General features: G+C 37.5%; 2 protein-coding genes across 4 annotated transcripts in view; one reads left to right on the forward strand and one right to left on the reverse strand.

Annotated features, from left to right (window-relative positions):
- ERCC8 (ERCC excision repair 8, CSA ubiquitin ligase complex subunit) overlaps positions 1–13585 on the reverse strand; it is a 65729-nt gene extending 52144 nt beyond the window's left edge. Inside the window, exon 1 of one of the 3 annotated variants that reach the window (XM_003133989.6) lies at positions 13429–13585. In XM_003133989.6, the coding sequence (XP_003134037.3) occupies positions 13429–13505 (77 nt within the window). In that variant the 5' untranslated portion in view covers positions 13506–13585. The remainder of the gene's footprint in view (positions 1–13428) is intronic. The other 2 variants (XM_021077003.1, XM_021077004.1) reach the window with 2 other exon arrangements.
- Positions 13653–24229, forward strand: part of NDUFAF2 (NADH:ubiquinone oxidoreductase complex assembly factor 2) — a 180389-nt gene continuing 169812 nt past the window's right edge. The window contains exon 1 of the mRNA XM_021077006.1: positions 13653–13875. Coding sequence (XP_020932665.1) covers positions 13749–13875 — 127 coding nt within the window. The 5' untranslated portion in view covers positions 13653–13748. The remainder of the gene's footprint in view (positions 13876–24229) is intronic.

Consider the following 24229-nt stretch of genomic DNA (forward strand, 5'->3'; position numbering starts at 1 on the left):
ATTAGACTTTGTCTCAATCTTTTGGATGTTAAAAAGCATTTATATTAATTTAACTGAAATGATTTCTAAATTCATTATTGATCAAAATGATGCTAATTTAAATGAGATTTTCCTCCCAGTTTTATTGAGAAATAAATGAATACATCACTGTTTAAGGTGTACAGCATGATGGTTTAATTTACATACATTGTGTAATGACTACCACAATAGGTTTGGCTAACATCCATCATTTCCTATAGATACAACAAAAAAGAGAAAAACCTTGTCTGCAGGATGAAAACTCTTAGGATTTACTCTCTCTTTTTGTTTTTGTTTTGCTTTTTAGGGCTGCACCCTTGGCATATGGAGGTTCCCAGGCTAGGGGTCAAATCAGAGCTACTGCTGCAGACCTATGCCACAGCCACAGCCACATCAGATCCGAGCCATGTCTGTGACCTACACCACAGCTCACGGCAATGCCAGATCCTTAACCCACTTAGAGAGGCCGGGGATTGAACCTGAAACCTCATGGTTCCTAGTCGGATTAATTTCGCTACACCTTGATAGGAACTCCCAGGATTTACTCTCTTAACTTTCCGATATAACATATATCAGTGTTAATTATAGTCAACATATGTTATAATTGGAAGCTTGAACCTTTCAACCACTTTCCTGCAAGGATACCTCCTCCTCCTATCTGCCTGTGGTAACCACAGATCTGATCTCTTTTTCTGAGTATTTTTTGTTTTTGTTTTTAGATTTTAAACGTTTAAGTGAGATCATACAGTATTTGGCTTTCTCTGATGGACTTATTTCATTTCACATAATGCATTCAAGGTTCATCCAAGTTGTTGCAAATGGTAGGATTTCTCATTTTTTTGTGGCTAAATAATATGTCATTGTACATATATACCACAACTTCTTTACCTATTCATCCACAGATGGGCACTTATGTTTCCATGTCTTGGCTATTGTAAATAATGTTGCTATCAACATGGGGGTGCAGGTATCTTTTCAAGTTACTGTTTTCATTTCCTTTGGATATATTCCCAGAAGTGGAAGTGCTGGATCACATGGTAATTCTCTTTTTAATTTTTTGAGGATCCTCTATACAGTTTCCCACAGTGGCTGTATCAATTTATAAATCCCAGGAAAGGTGCACAAGGGTTCCATTTATTCCAAATCTACTCTAGCATCTGTTATCTCATCTTTTTGATAACAGTCATTCTAACACGCGTAAGGGTTGTCTCATTGCTGTTGGCTTTGCATTTCCCTGATACTAGTAATGTTGAGCACCTTTTCACGTACCTGTTGGCCATCTGTACATCTTCTTTGGAAAAATGTCTATTCATGTCCTGTGCCGATTTTTCAATTTTTTTTGGCTATTAAGTTGTATGAATTTTTCATATATTTTGGATATTAACCCCTTATCAGATATATAGTTTGCAAATATTTTTTCCATTCTGTAGGTTGTCTTTTCACCTTGATAGTTTCTCTTGCTGTACAGAAGCTTTCCAGTTTAATATAGTCTCGCTTATTTATTTTTTTATTTTTATTTTTTGCTTTTTAGGGAAGCACCCACGGTATATGGAGGTTCCCAGGCTAGAGGTCTAATCAAAGCTACAGTTGCCAGCCTATGCCAGAGACACAGCAACACCAGATCCAAGCCACATCTGCGACCTACACCATGGCTCACGGCAACATTGGATCCTTAACCCACTGAGCAAGGCCAGAGATTGAACCCGCAACTCATGCTTCCTAGTTGGATTCATTTCCGCAGCGCCACGATGGGAACTCCTCGATTGTTTATTTTTGATTTTGTTGCTTGTGCTTTAAGTGTCATACCCAAAAAAAATCATTACAAAGGCCCATGTCAAGGGCTTTATTCATTTGTTTTCCTCTAGGTGTTTCATGGTTTCAGGTCTTACATTTAAGTCTTTCATACATTCCAAGTTAATTTTTGTGAGTAGTGTAAGATAGGGGTTAAATTGCATTAAATGAGATTTATTTTTTTGGCCATATGCATGGCATGTGGACGTTTCTGGGCCAGAGATGGAACCAGAGTCATAGCTGTGACCTGTGCCACAGCTGGAATAATGCCAGATCCTTAACCCACTGTGCTGGGCTGGGGATCGAACCCGTGCCACCTCAGAGACAATGCTGGATACTTAAACTGCTGTGCCACAGCAGAAACTCCTAAATGAGATTTTTTTTAACCTACCAAAGTATCATAATTAAAAAAAAATGCACAGTGCTAGAAAATGTACACACTGAAACTATTATACAGTGACTAAGCAGTACTATTACTTAGAAGCATTTTGGAAATTGTTTTAACAGTAGTGTCTGATTTAAAGATATAAAAAACTCTTTCTCTCTTGGATGACAGTCTAGCTTTAGATTCAAATATTCAGCCTAACACTTACTATTTGTCTGACCTTGATCAATAACAATAATAGCTAATATTAACTAAGAGCCTACTATGTGCTAGGATTGTAATCAAGTGTAATAAGTATAATGAATAGTAATCCTAAGTAGAGGGTTTCCTACTACAAGATTATTAAACACTTTACCTATTATAAAACTAAGACATAAGTAATTTGACCCCCAAATCACATAACTAATAATTGGTTGAGCTGCATGTAAATACTGACATTTTTTTCTCCAGACTATTATGCTGTTCTAACATTTCTGAACTTCAATATTTCACCAGAAAATAATATTTCATATTTTCCATTGAAATGTTCATTTCTTAAAAAATTTTTCTATTTGATGATTTTTCAAATGATAATAGTAATCTTTACTTCCTATAACAAGTAAAATATCATATAAACATGGGCAAAGAGAATCAGCCCTTCCTCAAGTTTCCTCTCTTAGCAATGAATATATTATCATTAATATATTTATTTGATTAATATCCCTATATGTAACCAATCTCCCATCTCCACTACTGTTCCTTCCCCAAATGGATGCTGCTCACCAGGCTTTGGCTTTGATTTCTGTTCCCCTCAACATCCTGATCACCTGGGCATGTCTGTTTCCCCATTTAGACTACATTCACAACCTGCTCAGCCTGGGAAATCTCACTCAAGGCCAACCTAGTCCCTGTCTTGCAGACAGCCTACCTCTACTCAACCTAAATACTTTGGGTCTGAATTGTTTGGCGACTAGAAGGAATGATTAAGATGATGGGAAAGGGGGGTCCCATCACATCCCTCAGGGAAACAGGGATAGGATCTGTGCAGAAGGGGGCAAAGTGTGCAAAAAATAGTTAAAACAGCAGGCCCGAGATTACTATCCTTAGAAAAGTCTGCTTAAAGATTGGCCTTTACCTGACTTCTGGGATTTCAGGAGGGTTCTCATCATTTCTAGATAAGAGTGGCTCACTGTGCCTAAACTGTTTGGAGCAAACATTGTACATTATCATGAATACTTACATTCCTCTGGGAGTCTGGAATTTTGGTACATGCTAGGCAGAAAGTGCCTATGTAACCAGTCTCCACTTAAAAACTCTAGACACTCAATCTCTAATGAGCTTCCCTGATAGACATTTCAACAATGCTGTCACAATTAATTGCTAAAGAAATTGAGCGTGTCCTGTGTGACTCCACTGGGAGAGGACTCTTAGGCTTGTGCCTAGTTTCCTTCACAAGCCATCCATGTGCCTTTTCCTTTGCTGATTTTACCTTACATACTTTTACTGTAATAAATCACAGGCATGAGTAATTTGGTAAAACAATAAGCTACATACTGACTCTTTCTAGAGAATTCTCAAATCTGGGAGTGGTCTTGGGGACTCTTCACACACAAAAGCATGTAAGTAGAAGGAAGAGGGATAGACAGAATAGGAGAGAAAAGAAGGAGAGAAAGTGAAGGAGAAAGGGTGAAGGGGAAAGGAGCGAAAGAGAAGTGATGAGGGAAGACAGAGGAAATTGAGGTATAGAAAGTACGGAAAAGAGCAAGTCCCGATGTCTTTAAAAATTATTCTTTCAATCTCTTTGCTGTGAAATATCACATACTGGTTATTAATGGCCAGAATCCATTTTGATCAGTTGGTTTCCATGCCATGCTGATTGCTAAATATTTTATTACTGACTTATCTCTCCTATGGCAAATGGTTACTCAAATTTTCTATTTAATTTCAGCTTCAATCTTTCATATTAACTTTTTGTTTTGATGTCTTAATATGGCTTAAATAACTTCTATTACATTCTTTCACATTCTTCAATGATGAAATCTCTATTTTTTTAGGCTAGGATATTTCTTTGAATACAACTTTCCCGGGTCCTCTAAGTCATGGAAATAGTTTTCCTGGCTCTCCAGATAATTTATAACTTCAATTTTCATTTCATTTTTGATTCAAGAGTTATTTGGAATATAATTCCTAAGTCTTCAAACATTAAATTAGAAGTGATGATGATGTTCTCAGTAATTAATTTACTTCCAATTTCTTTAGCTTATGATCAAAGAGTATGACCTGCAAGATGGCTATCATTTTGAATTTGTCTAAGTTTTCTCTGTGGCCAAGCATATGAAATTTTAATAAATGTACCACTGACATCTAAAAAAATATATACTTCTCCATTTAAGAGATGTAAAGTTATATATGTGTGTTAAGTTTGGTGTGTTGTTTATTAATTTTCTCCATATGTGTGTATTTACTATCTACTCAGGACCATTCTAGAAAAGAAACTAGTGTCAAATTTTCCTTACATTTTGCTTTATATTGTTAACTGCTTGAATACATGTTTTATGATACTAATTTTTTTTTTCCTGTTTTTCCTTTTTAAGGCCACACCTGCAGCATACAGAAGTTCCTGGGAAAGAGGATGAATTGGAGCTGCAGCTGCCAGCCTATGCCATAGCCACAGGAACAGTGGATTTGGGCTGCAACCTATGCTGCAGCCTGTGGCAACATGGAACCCTTAACCCACTGAGTGAGGCTAGGGATCAAACCCACATCCTCACGGACACTACGATGGGTTCTTAATCCACTGAGCCACAATGGGAACTCTGTATACTAATTCTACATTATTGTGCTTTAAATAATGCAGTCCATTACAATATTTGGTGCTTTTTATATATCATGCTCTTGGATTTTAAGAATCAATATTATCAAAATGACTATACTACCTAAGGCAATCTACAGATTTGATGCAATCCCTTTTTTCACAGAATTAGAACAAAAAAAATTTTTAATGTGTATGGAAGCACAAAAGACCCCAAATAGCCAAAGCAATCTTGAAAAAAAAAAAAAAGAACTGGAGGAATCATGCTCCCTGACTTCAGACTATACTACAAAGCTACAAGGTCATTAAAAGTGTATGGTACTGGCACAAAAACAGAAATATAGATCAGTGTAACAGTGTAACAAGACAGAAAAAAAAAAAAGAAAGAGATAAATGTACATACAAATACAAGATCAACTAATCCATGACAAGGGAGACAAGTATATACAATGGAGAAAAGTCCTTTCAATAAGTGGTACTGGGAAAATGGACAGCTACATGTAAAATAATGAAATTAGAACATTTTCTAACATCATACACAAAAATAAACTCAAAATGGATTAAAGGCCTGAATGTAAGGCTGGATACTATAAAACTAGTAGAGGAAACATAGTCAGAACACTCTTCAACATAAATTGTAGCAATATCGTTTTTGACCCACCCCCTAATAAGGAAAATAAAAACAAAAATAAACAAATGGGGCCTAATTAAACTTAAGTTTCTGTATAGCAAAAGAAACCATAAAAAACAAAACAAAACAAAAACAAAACCCACGGAATGGGAGAAAATCTTTGCAAACGAAGTGATTAAAAAGGTCTTAATCTCCAAAACATACAAATATCTCAGGCAGCTTTATAGTTTAAAAAAAAAAAAAAAAACCGAAAAAAAGGGTCAGAAGATTTAAATAGACATTTTTTCCAAAGAAGACAGATGGCAAAAAGCACATGAAAAGATGCTCAACATCACTAATTAAGAGAGAAATGTAAATCAAAACTATAATAAATAATCACCTCACACCAGTCAGAATGGTCATCAAAAAGTCTACTAACAACAAATGCTGGAGAGGTTGTGGAGAAAAAGAAACCCTCTTACCAACCACTACGGAGAACAGTATGGAGGTTCCCTAAAAAACTATATATAGAACTACTGTATTATCCAGCAATCCTACTCCTGGGCATATAGCTGGAGAAAACCATAATTCAAAAAGATAGATGAGCCTCTACGTTCACTGCAGCACTATTTTCAATAGCCAAGACATGCAAGCAACCTAAATGTCCGTCAACAGATGAATGAATAAAAAACACATGGTATGTATATACAATGGAATATTATCCAGCCATTAAAAAGAATTAAATAATGCCATCTGCAGCAAAATGGATAGACCTAGAGATTATCATACTAAGTGAAGTAAGTCTGATAAAGACAAAATAACATATGACATCAATTACAGGTGGAATCTAATAAAAATGATACAAAAGAACTTATTTACAAAACAGAAATAGCCTCAAAGACTTTGAAATCAAACTTATGTTACCAAAAGGGAAATGTGGGGCGGGGGGTAAATTAGCAGGTTGGGATTAATATATACACACTATCGTATATAGAATAGACAATTAACAAGGGTCTACTGTGTAGTACAGCAAAATCTACTCAATACTCTGTAATAACCTATATGGGAAAAGAATCTGAGAAAGAATGGATATATGTACATGTACAACTGATTCACTTTGCTGTACAGTGGAAACTAATATAACATTGTAAATCAACTATACTCCAAAAAAATTTAAAAAACAAACAAAATGTTTGGTGTTTTTAACCAAAAAAATCTCACCCTAACTTAATATAACAGTGACTTCTGCATTTTGCTTACAACTGTCTAATTTTTTATCTCTACATTAATTTATAATATTTAAGAATTTATAAATTATTTTAAACATATTTGGAGGTATTATTATCTTTTACAGCTGCACCTGTGGCATATGGAAGTTCCTGGGTCAGCCATCAAATTGGAGCTGCAGCTGAGGCCTATGCCACAGCCACAACAACACCTGATTCAAACTGCATCTGTGAGCTATGCTGCAGCTTGCAGCAATTTTGGATCCTTAATCCACTGAGCGAGGACAGGGATATAACCAGCATCCTCACAGAGACAACAATGGATCCTTAACCCGCTGAGCCACAACGGGAACTCTGTGTTTAGCTTTATTTTATTTAAAAAATTAATCTGGGAGTTCTCATTGTGGCTCAATAGGTTAAGAACCCAATTAGTATCCATGAGGATGCTGGTTTGATCCCTGGCCTTGTTCAGTGGGTTAAGGATCTGCAATTGCCGCAAGCATGGTGCAGGTCACAGACACACCTCAGATCTGGTGTTGCTGTGGCTGTGGTGTAGGCTGACAGCTGTAGCTCCTATTTGACCCCTAGCTGGGAACCTCCATAAGCCACAGGAGCAGCCCTAAAAAGATGAAAAAAAAAGGAGCCACTCCAGTTCTGGGTAAGATTAATAAGCAAATGCCAACCATTTCTCTAGAAATTCAACTACAAAAATCAAACAAAATGCATGGAATACCTATTTGAGGACTCTGATAAGTAAACAGCAGCAGGCGGATTGGGGGAAAACACCAAAATTCAACATACCACCAAACCAACTGCTAGTTTATTATTATTTTTTCTCCTCTGCTACTTCCTGGCCCCAGTTTAATATAGTTAGAAACCAGGAAGTGAGCACTGTGACACAAAGTTTTACAAGCAAAAGAGGGAACTGCAGTAATCAAGGTCATACAGAAATCACTCATATATATTTTCTCTTCTCTCCATTCTCTTGTGGCCCAGCACCTGGCAATCTGACAGCAGTAATGGCAATGGCTGGAAATGATGGCCTAAGGGTTGCCAGAACTTTAGGGGAGGGAATCTGTTTTCTCTGTTCATCAAAGCTCTGATTCCACCAGATTGGGTCCAACTCCCATTGCTTTCTTCCTCAGTCTTCTCACTGACAGGCCCAGATCTGGGCCCAGATGCATATGGCAGAACTGGGTCACTAGGGCCAGGGTTTCTGGCAGGAGGACCAAAAGAAGTCCTTGTGAAGAGAGGTAACAGAAAGATCACAGAGACAGAGAAGCTCAGGAAGGCAACCTCACAATGAAGTTTTTTATGAACTCCAGGACTCATCATTGAGTGGAGCATGCATTAGCTAACTTCAAGTAGCTTACAAAAGATTTTGAAAACTAAACTAACAGAGCACCACTCAGTTCACAGACTACAAAGTGGCATACTGGGGGCAGATGTGAAACAGCTTTGAAAACTGAACTGACATTGGGACAACACACATAAGAAGGTAAGAACTTTCAGCTTGAACCTAACCTTGCCAATTGCCTCTTTGAAAAAAAAAAAAAAAATTGTTCTTCACAGGACTGAAGCAAGACCCAGAGTCTCAGAACATTTCAAAATATCCAGGGTACAATCCAAAATTACTCTGCATACGGAGAATCATGGACATTTCAACTGCTATGGGAAAAGACAATCAACAGACACCAAAGCTGAAATGAAACAAATGTTGAAATTATCTGACAAAGAGATTAAGGTAGCCATTAAAATATGCTTAAACAAGCAATTGTGAACATAATTGAAACAAATGTGAAAAAAGTAATAAAAAGAAGCAAATAAATAGAAGATGTAATTAAGGTATAACAGAAGATATAATCAAGAACTAAATGAAATCTTAGAACTGAAAAATATAAAATTATTCTTCATCAAAAAATTTAATTTTCATAAAAAACAATTTTTCTTATGGACTAAATAGCAGATTAGAGATGACAGAGGAAAAGTCAGTGACAATACTGGACAGAAATAAAGGCTGAAAACATCCCAAGTTGTAGAAGAATATAAACTATAAGAAGCAGAATAGGAGTTCCCCTTGTGGCTCAGCAGAAACGAATCCAACTGGTATACATGAGGACATAGGTTTGATCCCTGGCCTCATTCAGTGGGTTAAGGATCCGAAGTTGCTGTGAGCTGTGGTGTAGGTTGCAGACATGGCTTGGATCTGGTGTTGCAGTGGCTGTGGTATAGACCAGCAACTGTAGCTCCGATTTGACCCCTAGCCTGGGAACTTCCACATGCCAGGGTGCGGCCCTAAAAAGCAAAAAAAAAAAAAAAAAAAAGGGCAGAAGATTCTATGATAAATTCTAAGAAATCTATATGTAAATATATATTATATATATATTTTGCAAATACATATTATAATCAAACTGCTGAAAACTGAAAAAACCAAGAAAAATTCAAAGCAACTAGTGAAAACGGCAAATTACTTATAGAGAAACAACGATTCAAATGACTGAAGATTCCTTTTCAGAAACCAGAGATCCATGACACTTGCTCTAAAAGAATTGCTAAATAAAGTTCTTCAGACAGAAGTTAAGTGATATAAGGAAAGTTGGGATATCAGGAATGAAGAGAGAACAAAAGAAATATTAAATACCTAGGTAAATAAAATAGACAATGCTGTTCCTTAAAATATGTTTGATGAAACTGCAACATTGTCCAATGAAGTTTATATATAAAATGGCAACATATATGGTGGAGGGTAAAGGGTGATAAAGTTTCAATATGCCAAATGAAAGAGTAAAATATTGATTCTAAGCAGAAAATGAGAAGTCAGTGTTTTATAATTCCTATAGCAACCACAAAAAATATTATACAAAGATATACAGTTAAAATCATAATAGATAAATTAAAATGGAATACTAAATAATTTTCAAATAATCCAAAAGAAAGCAGGAAAGGGGAAATAAAAAATGTGAAACAATCAGCACTTTCATCCACTGCTGATAGATATGTAAGCTTTTAGAAAACCGTCGGCTTCTTAAAAAGTGCCAGGTATTCACCCAAGAGAAATAAAAGCCTATGTCCATAAAAAGACTTGTGCATGAATGTTTAGAGCAACTTTATACATAATAGCCAAAAACTAGAAACAACTCAAATGCCCATTAAGAAATGAATGGATAAGTAAGTCCTGGTATATCCACACAATGCAATATTCCTCATCAATACAAAAAAGAATGAATACATGCAACAGGATGGACAAATTTCTATTATTCTGAGTCAAAGAATCTACACAAAATTTCATTTATATGAAATTCTGAAACATACAAACTAATCAATAGTGACAGAAAGCAGATCAGTGGTTTGCTGGAGTAGAAAGAGTGTGCAACAGGGAAAGAAGGGAGAGAGGGATTTCAGAGACACAATGAAATTTGGGGGCTTGTGGATGTTTGTTATCTTGATTATGATGATGACATCGGAAGTGTTTATTTATGTCAAAACTCATTAATTATATACTCTAACTTAATGTGCAATTTACTGTATGTTATTGTACCTCAAAAAAGTTGTAAAATAAAAAAGGAGACTTTGAATTGTAAACCCTGCATTTTAGTGTTCATACCTTTGACCATAGCCAATGACAAGAAGCTAGGGCAAATTACAGTAGATATATTCTTGACTAAAACAGGACTGTATAGTTGTTTATTTAAACTAAAGCACGACTCGGGAGTTCCCTTCGTGGATCAGCAGTTAACGAAACCCACTAGGATCCATGAGGAGGTGGGAGTAGATTCCTGGCCTCGCTTAGTGGGTTAAGGATCCACCCTTGCCGTGAGCTGTGGTGTAGGGTGCAGAAGCAGCTCCGATACCAAGTTGCTGTGGCTATGGCATAGGCCAGCAGCAGTAGCTCCAATTTGACCCCTAGCCTGGGAACTTCCATACGTCGCGGGTGAGACCCCAAAAAGCAAAAAAAACCCCAAAAGAACCCCACACAACTAATGAGGGGAATCAAAGAAAAAAAAACAAACTACCTTAAACACTTTAACTTAAATATACAAGTAGTTCTTATTTCGCATCGTCTGATATATGTGAATTTCAGCTAGCATGATTGAGTTAATACCAGACCATGACATGATTTAAATCTCAGTTATTGTGGTATATTTACTGTGAGTAATAGCATAAAGAACAAGGTTTGGTAATTGCTTTTCAGTTCACAAAAGATTATGAAAATAACATGCACATTATAATTGGTGACCACTTGGAATGATTTCCTTCAAAGTCTTGGATGATCACTGTACATTTGTTATTCAGTTCATACACAGCATTTAGCTTTGTTACCATCATGTCCCTGAGATAAACCCACAAGGAATTTCTCAAAACACATAACTGAATGAAGGAACCGGGAAATAAAACTAAAGTGTACGAAAGCAACACAAAGTGATAATGCTGGAAGTGAAACTCAAATTGAATGTAAATGGAATTATGGAAGATATAGGTGACTATGGGACTGTTGACTCTGCTGCCATTTTAGGAACTCTAGATGAGCAGACCAAGGAAGGCAAACTTATCAATATAAATGAGGAAAAGTGTTTGTGATGAAAAGGCTGAAGATGTCCTAGAGGAAGAGACACTGGCAAAAATCTTCACATTAAAAAAGCTCTGAGATATTTCATGACATTGAGGATGTAAAGGAAAAAATGTTGGAATCTGATACAAACTTAGAAAGGAATGTAATAATTAGCTAATGTATAGAAAAGATGCTCAGCTTATACTGTAAGTTGTGCAATGATTAGAAAGACAAGCACTATTCAAATTACTTTTTTTTTGGCCTTTTTTTAGGGCTGAAACATAGTATTTTACTTAAAGTGTATTAAGTGTTAGTTTTACTATTTTTTTCATTTCCCTATCCATACATAACAGAGTATTCTAGTGTTTTGACGAAAAAATTTTAAAGTCACAGAACAACTGTAATTTTCCCCATTAATTATTAAGATTATTATTAAGATCATAATGCCAAACCCTCTTCCAGGCAATTGGAATACCAGGATTAAGGAGACAATATACTACCAAGAAAATAAACACATATACAATTTCGGTGGCAATAAACTGAATGAAGAAAATAAAGCAGAGTAATGGGATGGAGAACCATTGAGAGCAAAGAAGGGATTTGGGAGCAGCGACTGACACATTTGATAACTTCCTCTTTAGACAGTCTTCCCTTAGCAGCCATGATACCTCATTACCCTGATTTTCCTTCTATCCCTCCGGTTACTCCTTTTCAGTTCCTCTGCAATCTCATTTTCTGCTTAACTTTAAGTGTTAATATTTTTCAGGTTTTTTTTATCATTGAATAGCTTCTCTCTCTTTACTCCACAAATAGTGGCTAGGAAATCTTATGTCCCCCTTGCTTCACATATCATCTTGCATTAAAGATACCTAAATTTCTCCTGAGCATCAAACGTATATATGCAACTGTCTACTCCACTCTCCAAGTGAAATCTTCACAAGTTCCTTGACAGCAATATGGGAAAAATCAGTATGAGCAAAATTAAAGTAAAACTTGCTCCCTCTTTGGGAAAAGATAACACCATGATTCACCCTGCCACACAAGGCACATAGCTGGGAATCATTGCTGATTCCTCCCTTTTCATCATTTTCCTATATCCAATTAATTTCCATGGTGACTGCATTTCTTATTTTTCAAGTATCTTCATCCTCTTTGTTCCAACTGCCAAGTCCCTGGCTCAACTCTCTCCTTGCAAGTTACCTAACTTAGCTCCCAGTCTTGCTCTGAACTTCAATTCATTCTCCAAGCAGATGACAAAATGCAATACTTGTCACTTTATTCTCATCTTCATACCTCTCAACCAAGCACACAAGTCTCTTCCTCATCTTGCCTCTGCCTACTTCTCCAGCTTCATCTTTTGTCAGTGGCCCTCTCTCTGCTGAATCCTCTGCTGTAGTTACGTTAAACTTTGTTCATTTCTGGCCCGTGCTCTGCCTTTAACATATTGCTTAGCACACAGAAGGATCTCACTAAATACATCGACAGAATGAAAGACGGAATTCTTGGAGGAGAGTTACTCCTTGGGAGGTGAGGAAGGAAGGAGGGAGAAGGAATAAAGTAAAACAAAAATATCCTCGGGAGTTCCCTGGTGGCCCAGTCGGTTAAGGATTCAGCCTTGTCACTGCTGTGGCTCTGGTTACAACTGTGGCTAGGGTTGGATCCCTGGCCCTAGAACTTCCCTATGTCCCAGGCCGGGCCAAAAACCAAAACAAACCAAAACATAAAAAACCCGCAAATTTAAAGAATGTGTGTGTGCCTGTATAATTGAGTTACTTTTCTATACAGCAGAAATTGGCACAACACTCAATCATAAAATAGCGAATTAAAAAAACCACAAAAATATCCTCATTAGGTTTATAGCGCCTTCACCCGATTTCACGATGGTACCCACCTGACTACAGGTATACAACAGATATTTTATTTTTTCAAGACACAGGAGTAAAGTCGAGCGTGGTGGGAGTAAAAGGATAATGAGGAGGGAAAGTATGAGCAAGGCTAACATAGCCATTGGTTCAGATTTTAACTGGCGTACTAGAAAAAAACTAAGGTTTTCTTTACCTCCGTGTGGACTCCGCTCTCCGTAGGCGAAGAGGGTCCTCCAAACCCGCTTGTCGCGCCGACAAAAACCCTAGCATCCCTTCCTTTTACCCCAGGTGGAGAGCTGGACGCCGCCATGACAGAACTCGGAGGCAGCGGGTGTAGCAGCGGAGTCTCACATTGGTTAAGCATGATGCGATCCCACCAATGGTGAGTGCCGTTACTAGAGGGTGGATTGCTCTCAGCCGGTGGGCGGGGTCGGCGGCGGGGGCGTTCTCCCCTTGGTAGCCTGGATCCCGGCAGGTCTTACCGCTACTGGCGCTGGAAGGTGATCCGGAAACATGGGCTGGCCTCAGGGTTTGTTCCGCGTCTTGTGGCGAGCACTGTCGAAGGAAGTGAAGGAGCAAGTGGGCACAGACCGGTTCGGGAACAAATACTACTATATCCCGGAGCACAAGAACTGGAGAGGTGAGATGTGGGCAGGGGCGCAGGTTGCGCGGTCACGAAGTGAGAGGAAAGGGGGAGCGTCTAGTTAACTAAAGCGACGTGCGGCACTTGTGATAATCACCAGAGTGCACAACCCGAGTTGGTTATCTCGCCGCCCCCTCCACTCTGGCCGCTGGCTTTGCGTCCGCTCTGGGTGAGCGGCCCCATGTGTGACCGAGGTACCTCAGCTGCAGCGCCGGGGTCCGCAGCCTGCCGCGGCTGGCGCTAGCACCGCACTCACCCTTCGCCCAGCACCTACAGTCTTGCAGGTGGAGGGCGCCCCAGTGTGGGTGTTTACCATGGGGCGACGTAGACGGGGACTAGTCCACTGAGGCCTTTTACCAAAGGTGCTTGAAGTGGCGGGGAAGTGCCTTTCCTCCTCCGTGCCGGCTTTGGGAGCAGGCCGGCGTGAAGTAATTTAAGAGGTGTATTTTCAGCGCCTCCGCTCTCATCTTTCTTAGCGTTAATCTTTTTTTCCCCGTGACTTTGGCATTGGCCCCATGCGTCACCTTCCTTATGGCCAAAACTGTTTGAAGTAGGTCCATGTACAGTGACAGTATGGAAGAAGATACCCGCAAGGCTCCAGGTTACCTTTACTGCGAGGTTGCCCTCCAGAAACTTGTTGAGCTCACTTTAAGATACATGGTTCTAACCGTACTTCTGTGTAGGAATGTGCAAAGTCTTGGTGTTTGGGGAGGTAGGGACCTTCCTGTCCATTGAAATCACACCACGTGGCAGCCGTCATAAGCTGTATTGTTCAAACATCACGATTTCAGAAGATCTCAAGCTTTGGGTTTAGAAACGTTTGGGTAAGAATCTCGACTTTGATACCTAATAGCTGAGGGATCATGGACAAAATATTTATCCTCCCCAAGTCTTAGTATCTTCACCTCAAAGTTAGAGATGATAATAATAGCAACAATATTGAGAAGCACTAAGACCTTTCAAAATTGTGTTCTGTTCATTTCCTTTAACGCCTGACAGAGGATTTCTCCTTCATTCCTAGTGGAGCCACAGGTAAAGTGTGTTGCTGGATTTATAACTCAAACTTGTTTTGCCTAGCCCTTTTCTGTAACTTAATATTTTAGACTTGTTTCTCTAATGAACATGTAGATTCTAATAGAGCAGTAAATAACCTAGCTTGGTGGTGAAGTATTTCTTGACAGATTGCAAGCAGGGTGAAAGGTGTTTCTTTTCCATAAGTTGTTATTATTATTAGGGCTGCACCTGGGGTATGTGGAGGTTCCCAGGCTAGGGGTCTAAACAGAGCAGCAGCTGTCTGCCTATGACACAGCCAGAGCAACGCCAGATCTGACCTACACCACAGCTCACAGCAATGTGGGATCCTTAACCCACTGAGCAAGGCCAGGGGTCAGACCTGCAACCTCATGATTCCTAGTCCCATTTTTTTCCACTGCGCCACGACGGGAACTCCTCCATAAATTATTGAGTAACATTTTAAAAAATGTGAAGACAGTGAGAGTTCCTGCTGTGGCGCAGTGGGTTAAGAATCAGACTGCAGTTGCTCCCATTGCTGTGGAGGAGCCAGTTTGATCCTCCACCCAGCAGATTCTGCCTTGCCACAGCTGCCTCTCTGGATTCAGGCCCTGGCCCAGGAACTTCCAGATGCCACAAGCAGCCAAAAAAAAGGAAAAAGAAAAGAAAACATTAGATAGACCTCCTTTTTTTTCTTTTTATTAACGTGTAACTTACATACAGTAACATTCGTTCTTTTTGATGTAGGGTTTTGGGGGTTTTTTTGGCTGGGCCTGTGGCATGTGGAAGTTCTAGGGCCACAGAGCTGTAACCATAGCCACAGAAGTGAACACGCCTGGTCTTTAACCCGCTGAGCCACCAAGGAACTCCTAGGATTTTATGATTTTTGCAGATGCATAGAGTCCTTTAAGTATCACCTCAATCAACATATAGAACAGTTCCCTCACCACCAAAGTCCCTCCTACCCCTTAGTAGCTCATTCCCTCACCTTATACCCAGCCCTGGGCAACCCCTGATCTGTTTTATGTTCGTAAAGTTTTGCTTGTTCTAGAATATCATATAAATGGAGTTACACAGGATGTAGTCTTTTGAATCTAGCTTATTTCACATGGTATAGTGCAACTGAGATTCATCCATGTGTCAGTAGTTCCTTTTTATTACTGAGTAGTATTCTGTTGAATTGCTTTATCATAGTTTGATATCCATTCATCACCTGAAGGATGGACATTTATTTAGGTTGTTTCTAGTTTTTGGTGATTGTGCAAAGCCTCTAAAAACATTCCTATATAGGGTTTTGTGTGAACATAATTTTTCTTGGGGGAACATCTAGGAGTGAGATTACTGAGTTGTGTGGTAAGTGTATATGTAACTACCAAACTATTCTCCAAATTGTACCATTTTTCATTCCTAATAGCAATGCAGGATACCTCTAGTTTCACATTCTCACCAGCATTTGGTTTTGTCAGTTTTTTGTTTTTTATTTTTATTTTAGCTATTCTAATAGGTGGATAGTGTTATCTCATTTTGGTTTTCATTTTCATTTTCCCAATGACTGAGGATGTTGAGAATCTTTTCTTGTGCTTATTTGCCATCCATAGAGCTTTGACAAAGTAGCCATTCAATCTTTTGACCATTAAAAAAAACTTGTATCAATTTCATTTCATTGAAAATACAGTATCATTTAGGAAGACTAAATTAACACAGTCGGTATGTATTCTAAAATAATATAATTTATGAGTCAAAGGATATGTTTATTTTTATTATAATATCAAGTTGTTCTTTCAAAGTGCTTGTGCCAACTTAGGCTTTGATTAGCTTGATATTTTGAATCCATATACTCTTGGTTGTGAGAAAATTAGGCTTTTATTGATGATGTATTAGAATCACTGTGTGCTGCTGTCTAATCTCTGTGTGCCTCAGCTCTTAGATAATTGTGGCCTGTTGCACAGATGTGTTGTGTGTATAGTCTATAAGTACCATTACATGTTTCCTAAGACTTAGGGAAGATATTTTTAGTTTAAAAGCAGATTTTCAAAAAATAAGTCATCTAACTTTTCTGTTTCCTTGATATGAAAGGTGGTTCTTTTTTTTTTTTTTCTCCTGCTTTTCAGATCTGCCTTGCAGCATATGGAGGTTCCCAGGCTAGGGGTTCATTCGGAGCCATAGCTGCCAGCCTACCCCACAGCCACAACAACATCAGATTTGAGCTGTGTCTGCGACCTACACCAGCAGATCAGCTCATGGCAACTCCAGATCCTCAAACTACTGAGTGAGACCAGGGATCGAACCCACAACCTCATGGTTCCTAGTTGGATTCGTTTCCACTGTGATACGACAGGGACAGTGATTGAACTCGAGCCACAGTAGTGACCAGAGCCATAGCAGTGACAACCTGCTGAGCCACTAGGAAACTCCCTGAAAGGTGGTTCTTTAGAGGGCTCCCTGAGTTTTCTTTGAATTGCATAAATTGTTGAGCATTTAACACCACCAATGAAGAGTATTTAAAAACTCTTTAGAGGAAATTAATTTTTATTTTAATTCAGTTAATTACTGTGGTGTCAGTCTTCAAAGAACTACTGTATTTTCCAGTAGGCTGTTATTTAATAAGAAAAATCTGTTGTTATGCAATTCAGAATAAATCTCTTGAGTTTTTCTAGTCAGTTGAATTTAAGTTTAGAATTGTTGAAATTTTAACTTTTTTTTTTAAAAAGCACATTGACTTCTCAGAATAAAAATATTATGAGTATAGCATGTACTCAGCATTTTTAATAATAAAGTGTTGATCAACATTTTTATTGAAAGTTTGCTTGCTCTGTGGTAGATTACTTAGTAAAAGTTTCCTCAAATAAACTTTATCTAGAAAATTCCTTTGTTATTGCACCCTTTTTATTTGTAATTTCTCTTCTTTATCCATCTGATTCCACTTATCTCATGTTTAAACTCTTGTCCTTTCTAAGATAAATTCTTGTATTTGTATACTTGATTCTGACTAGAACCTCTTCGAACCTTGTTTTATTATTTTTATCTCCTCTTCTTGCACATCTGTTAAGCATCTGCACCCAGATAAAAACTAACAAGTTTATTATGAAGAACTGTTTTGAGTTGTTAATTTGCTAATAGATATCATGAATGTCCAGATTTGAGGAGTGGGGGTGAATATTGTGCATAATTTGCAAAAACATCTGTTTATTGTATTTGGTTCTGGACACCACACTTTAGGAGAGATGCTTGAAAATGTAGAGTGTCCAGATGGGGTAGTTAAGATGATTAAATTTTCTAGAAATTATATCTATGATATCTAAGTCTTGAGGAAGTTTACTCTGTGAAGAGAAGATTTAGGAGGAGCTTCAAGTATTTGAAAAATTGTAGTATAGAAAAGGGTTAGGCTCATCTGAGTAGTCCTTTTACTCAGAATTTAGAGCAGAGGGTAGATGTTTACAAAGAAACCACTTTCAGGGTGGGCAGGATAAATTAGAAGTTTGAGATTAGCAGGTGCAAACTACTATATATAAAATAGATAACCAGCAAGGCCCTGCTGTAAAGCACGGGTAACTATATTCGATATCTTGTAATAACATATAATAGAAAAGAATATGAAAAAGAATATATATATATATGTAAAACTGACTCACATTGCTGTATGTCAGAAACTATCACTACATTGGAAATCAACTACAAAAAAATAAAGAAACAACTTTTAGATTACTAGAACTATGCTAGAAAAAAGAAGAGTGTGGCTTATGTTTGATTGTAGCTGGGAGAAGTTAGGGAGATAAGTAGCTGGAAACATATGGTTAGCACCTTGAAGGATAGATATGATTTTACAAAGACTGGTACAAGAGTATTCCTAGTTGGACCTGGAAAGGGGTAGGAAATACTACAGACATTAGAGGATAGTCTCCTCTGGGTAGACTTCAGTGTAAAATAACAAGAGAAAGTTCTTCTAGTGAGCAAATGGACAGGGGTCAGATTATCAAAAGCCTTGCTTCATTCTATAGGTAGTAGGTAGCCATTGAAAGCTATTCAACAAAGAAAAGTTTCTGACATGATTATTAGAGAAATGACTCTGGAAGCCCTGTGGAAGATTAGCTAGAGTGGGGGAAGGAGGGTTCTAAAATACTATTAGGTGGGAGCATTGTTAGATTTACCATGATCCTAGAAAGAGATCTTATTGGACTGAAGTGATGGAAGTGGGGGAAAAAGTTTTGATTTAGCAAAATTTTTGGACTTGATAATGAATTAGACTGGTAGAAAGAGAAAGAAAACAGGAGAGGCCAAACATGATTTCATTGTTTTAATTCTGGAGTACTGGTGGATGGTGGTGTACTGATTCATGTAAATAGAGGCTAAAAGGAACTAGTGCAAATAGAGAAGCAGACTTTAGCATTGGGTTGATGGAAGAGTACACAGAGCTTGTTGCTTGTAACAGAGCAACTGTATAGTCAAGCAATTATATACTTAGAAGTGCAGTTCCAAAGATGTAAGTGATTAAAATACAAATTTGGAAGCCATCTTAATATAGGTGGTCTGTACAACTGATAGTTGGATTCAAGCAGAGAAAGAATAATAATAACATGAGATTAAGAAACAGGTATTTGGGTACTCCGTCATTTCAGTGGCTTCTCATTGCCTGAGAATAAATGCTAACTACCTTGCTGGCACTCATGATCTTTGAGGCCATCTTGAACATGGTATTTGTTTTTAATGTAATCTTTAGATCATTGGTTCTATAAGAAGTCTTTAAATTTATGCCATTAAGAGAACTCAAACCTGAAAGCTTACATGACTTTCTATCAGAGAGTTGAACCGGATAAATAATTTTCAGCACCAAAAAAATGTTAAAATTAATTGATTGTAGCTATTTAAGAGTTACATCCAGTCTGTTACTTTTCATAATACTGAGCTTCAGTTGATGTTTCCAAGATGGAGTTGGTTTGGGGGCAAGGCAGGGACAGCACTAGACAGTAGGTAACAGTGATGCCTTCTTTTAGAATCCAGGACACATATTTTATCAAACCTGGTAGATATATTTTGGAACACATTTTTAAAAACTGTAGAACCTTCATTATGGCTTTAGGTGTAGTGAATTGTTTACACTAGGCTACTGGCAGTGATTTTAAAACTAATAATTATGAAATAAATCATTTCAAATTCAGCATTTTATTAGGAAATATTGCATTCTAAAGGATTTTTTTCATTTTGTTCTGTTTTTAAATGAAGCATTATTTCTACATTTATAAAAATTGTGAGCAAAGAAAAATCCTGCTAAGATTTTAGTGAAAGCACTTACTGCCGAATTATATTTTCTATATGTTCTATATTTATGAGTAAATTTAGACTCATGAATATTTAGATTATCAGTGTGCCAAACACATTGTTTATAATAACATTTCATAGATTTGACATTTCATGCTTTTTGATTTAAAAAAAATGGCCTTTAAAATATGGAGTTCCCAGACACTTTTGGGAAACCAAATCAGGGAAGGTATAAACCACACTTTAAGGGTGATAATTTAAAATTGAGGTTTGTCAATCTATAATTTAACTTGGTTTAAAATTGAAGTTTTTAAAAAAAATATTCCCGTGTGCTTCCTTTCAAAAAAAATTAGTTGGATTTTACCATTTTTCTAAGTGAAGAATCACTTCAGTTTTATCTGTTTATTTATCTTTCTTGGATTATGAAATATTTCAAACACTAAAAATAAGATGCTAAAACAAACTTCCATGTACCTATTACTAACTTTAGACAGTTATCAACTCAGCTAAATTTTATTTTCTCTCTATTCCCTACTCACCTATCCTTATTTTGAAGCAAATACCAACTTACCTATAAACATTTCAGTATATATCTCTTGAACACAAAGATTCCTCTTTTTTTTCTTCTTCTTTTGTCTTTTTAGGGCCGCACCTGTGGCATATGGAGGTTCCCAGGCTAGGGGTCCATTAGAGCTACAGCTGCCAGCCTATGCCGCAGCCACAGCCACAGCCACAGCCACACAGGATCCGAGCCCTGTCTGTAACTTACATTACAGCTCTTGCCAGCCCCGGATTCCTAGCACACCGAGTGAGGCCAGGGATTGAACCTGCATCCTCATGGATACTGGTTTAACCACTGAGCCACGACGGGAACTCTGAGACTCCTGTTTATAAATGTCCAATAATACTGTCACATTTAAGAAACAGCAATTTTGGAGTTCCTGTCATGGCGCAGCAGAAACAAATCTGACTAGGAACCATGAGGACACAGGTTCAATCCCTGGCCTCACTCAGTGAGTTAAGGATCTGGCGTTGCTGTGAGCTGTGGTGTAGGTCACAAATGTGGCTCAGATCCCGCATTGCCATGGCTTTGGCATAGGCCGGCGGCTACAGCTCTGATTTGACCCCTAGCCTGGGAACCTCCATTTGCCTTGGGTGTGGCCCTAGCAAAGACAAAAAGAAGAAGAAGAAAAAAAAAAAAAAGAATCAGCAATTCCTTAATATCAGATATTCTGTCCTTCACATTTCACAGTTTGTCCTATATAATGCTCTTATTTATTGATTAGTTCATTTATTTATTTTTGCAGCTGATATAAATTGATCTCCAAAGTCTTTACATTATTATCACTAATAGGTTTCCTCTTTATGTTAATTTTTTCTCTCTCTCATACACACACACACACCCCTGCTTTTCTGGGAGTGGGTGTTGACAAAAAGTTACTTAAAAAAAAGCATTTAACCCACTTATGTTTGTTGTAAGAAGTGTCGTATTTTGTCTTACTTGAGTCATCTTATTTTCTATGCTTTGTTGTTCATGTCTTCTTATTCCTGACTACCTTTTTTAGATGTCTTTTGCAGCATAGCCCTCATTTTACTTCTCACTGACTGTGCTGAGACCTCAGTGAGTGCTACAGGCCTGTGGCTTCCTGTAGGACTCTGATAGAATTTCTCTGGGAGAGTGTACACACAGTGCTCAGGATGCCTTTGCTTTCAGCCCCATGGGAATCTTAAGAATGTCAGTATCAGGTCAGAGTTGTAGTTGCCTTTGAGAAATAGGCTATGAGCTCATTGGGATGCTTAGTACCTGCTGTTGTTTGGTGCCTTAAAAAAAAAAAAAATCTTACTTTGTGACATTTTACAAGCTGTTCATGTCACTAATAAGTAGGCCTCCCTGTTAGGAGCACTGGTGGCATTTCCAAATTCCTTTGACTTGACTCATTTCCCCCTTGCTCTCAGACCTGCTGCTCTAAGCTTGGAGTTTTCTCAGTACTTCTTTTTGGGAAAATCCATAGGAATTATTTCTAGGATGGCCTGTTAGGTATGTGCTGATTTACAGATCAGTCAGCATTGTTGAGTTTGCCTTCCACCTCATCTCCTACCATTCATTCATTTTCTCTTGTGAACAAATATTTGTTCAGCACTGTTTTATGCAAAACATAACTGTTTTATGTATTTCAGATCTATTGGTCACAGTTTCTCACCTTTTGATGATTTCCTTTATCAGTTTTCCAGTGTAGCTACATCCTCTGTTCTTTAATAAATTCAATAGGACTTGGGGAGATAAACATGAATCTATGGCTGTTTTAAACTGAAGTTTACATATTTAATTTGTAACACAAATTAGGAACACATTTTTTCCTCTGTTTGTTTCCAACTTACCATAGCCTCTAGTCTTTTTTGTAATATTTCCATTAATGATAGCTATCATTCATCAAGTGTTAACCCTAATTATTTCATGTCATTACAACAACTTTATAACTAGGGATTATTATCCTTATCTTAAACATGAGCTGTTTGTCTCATTTTGAATACATAAATGAATTTCATGTTTGTTTGCCTGCGTACAGAGTAGGTGCTCAAAAGACAGCTTTTTAATGAATTGAGATACTTACAGAGCCAGAAGTATAAAAACAAAGTAAGATTTTAAAAAACCATAGTAAATGATGAGCTAGATGTACAAAATCTTAAAGCATGTGATTAAGATATATTTTTCTCTTTATTCTGATAAATGGACCAAATTATTCTTCAGGGACTGAAATAAGAGTATCTTGGAGTTCCTGCTATGGCACAAGGGCATCAGTGGCGTCTTGGGAGAACTGGGATGCAGGTTCCATCCCGAGACCTGCATAGTGTGTTAATTTAAGGATCTGGCATTTGTGTCTTGGGTCGCAACTGTGGCTCAGATCTGTTCCTTGGCCTGGGAACTACATATGCGCAGAGAAGCCAAAAAAAGTCGTCTTTTCTATAACTTTTTTAGTGTGGCTCTAGTTTGAACTTAACTTCGTTGCTAGCATCAAATTTCTGTTAAGATACCCAGTCGTGGGAGTTCCCGTTGTGGCTCAGTGGTAACAAACCCAACTAGTATCCATGAGGATTCGGATTCGATCACTGGCACCACTCAGTGGGTTAAGGATCTGGCTTTGCCATGAACTGTGGTGTAGGTCGAAGTCCCAGCTGGAATATGGTTTTGGTGTGGCTGTGGCATAGGCTGGCAGCTGCAGCTCTGATTCGACCCCTAACCTGGGAACTACCTTATGGTGTGGGTGTGGCACTAAAAAGGAAAAAAATGTACCCAGTTATATTTTTTTTGCTTCTAGGACAAATATATCATCATCTGATAATTTAAAACCTGCAACAGAGCTGCATTGTTTTTGATGATGTCACCTCAACTTATTTGTATTTAGTATTTAAAAATCCTAAAAACTATAATTAATTGGTATTCAATTAAGATGTAGTTATTGAAAGTCAGACAAACCAAATGGTCAGAATTATTAAGTAGTAGGTAATTGGAAGATCATGATACAGTTCTTTTGAATGTGATATAATAGTTTGTGAAATAACAAAGACATTTCATGTTTTTCAGCAGGTGGCAGCATTGTCTTAAATATATAATCTTTCAGTTTATAAAATATTTTTCTTTGAGCTGATTTGAGGAAGGAATCTTTTCTCTAAAATAATTGGATTTACATTTTTTCTTCAAAATAAACCCTGCACAACTGCTTTATGAAATGCTAATCTTAAGACAAGGGTTTCAAAATGACACTATGGATTATTCCTAGTCAGTAATGTACAGTGATGTAAGTGACAATTGTTTTGAAAAATTGACCAAAGTTTTAAAGAAATCATACATATAAATTTTACAACAGTAAGTAATATTTTATCTTGAGTTGTCAGAGATAATATAATATAATAATAACCAGACTCATTAAATTTCTGGAATATCCTAAAATGTTTTATGATTTTAATTAAAACCTGCCTTCTGTTTAGGGATACCTAAAAATAGTTGGACTTACTTTAAAATCCTTTTTTGAATTTAAATAATAAAAATTATTAATTTTTAATATAGGTTATCTCAGTGTGGTCT

Source organism: Sus scrofa, chromosome 16 (genome assembly GCF_000003025.6).
Source record: "Sus scrofa isolate TJ Tabasco breed Duroc chromosome 16, Sscrofa11.1, whole genome shotgun sequence".
Lineage (NCBI taxonomy): Eukaryota > Metazoa > Chordata > Mammalia > Artiodactyla > Suidae > Sus > Sus scrofa.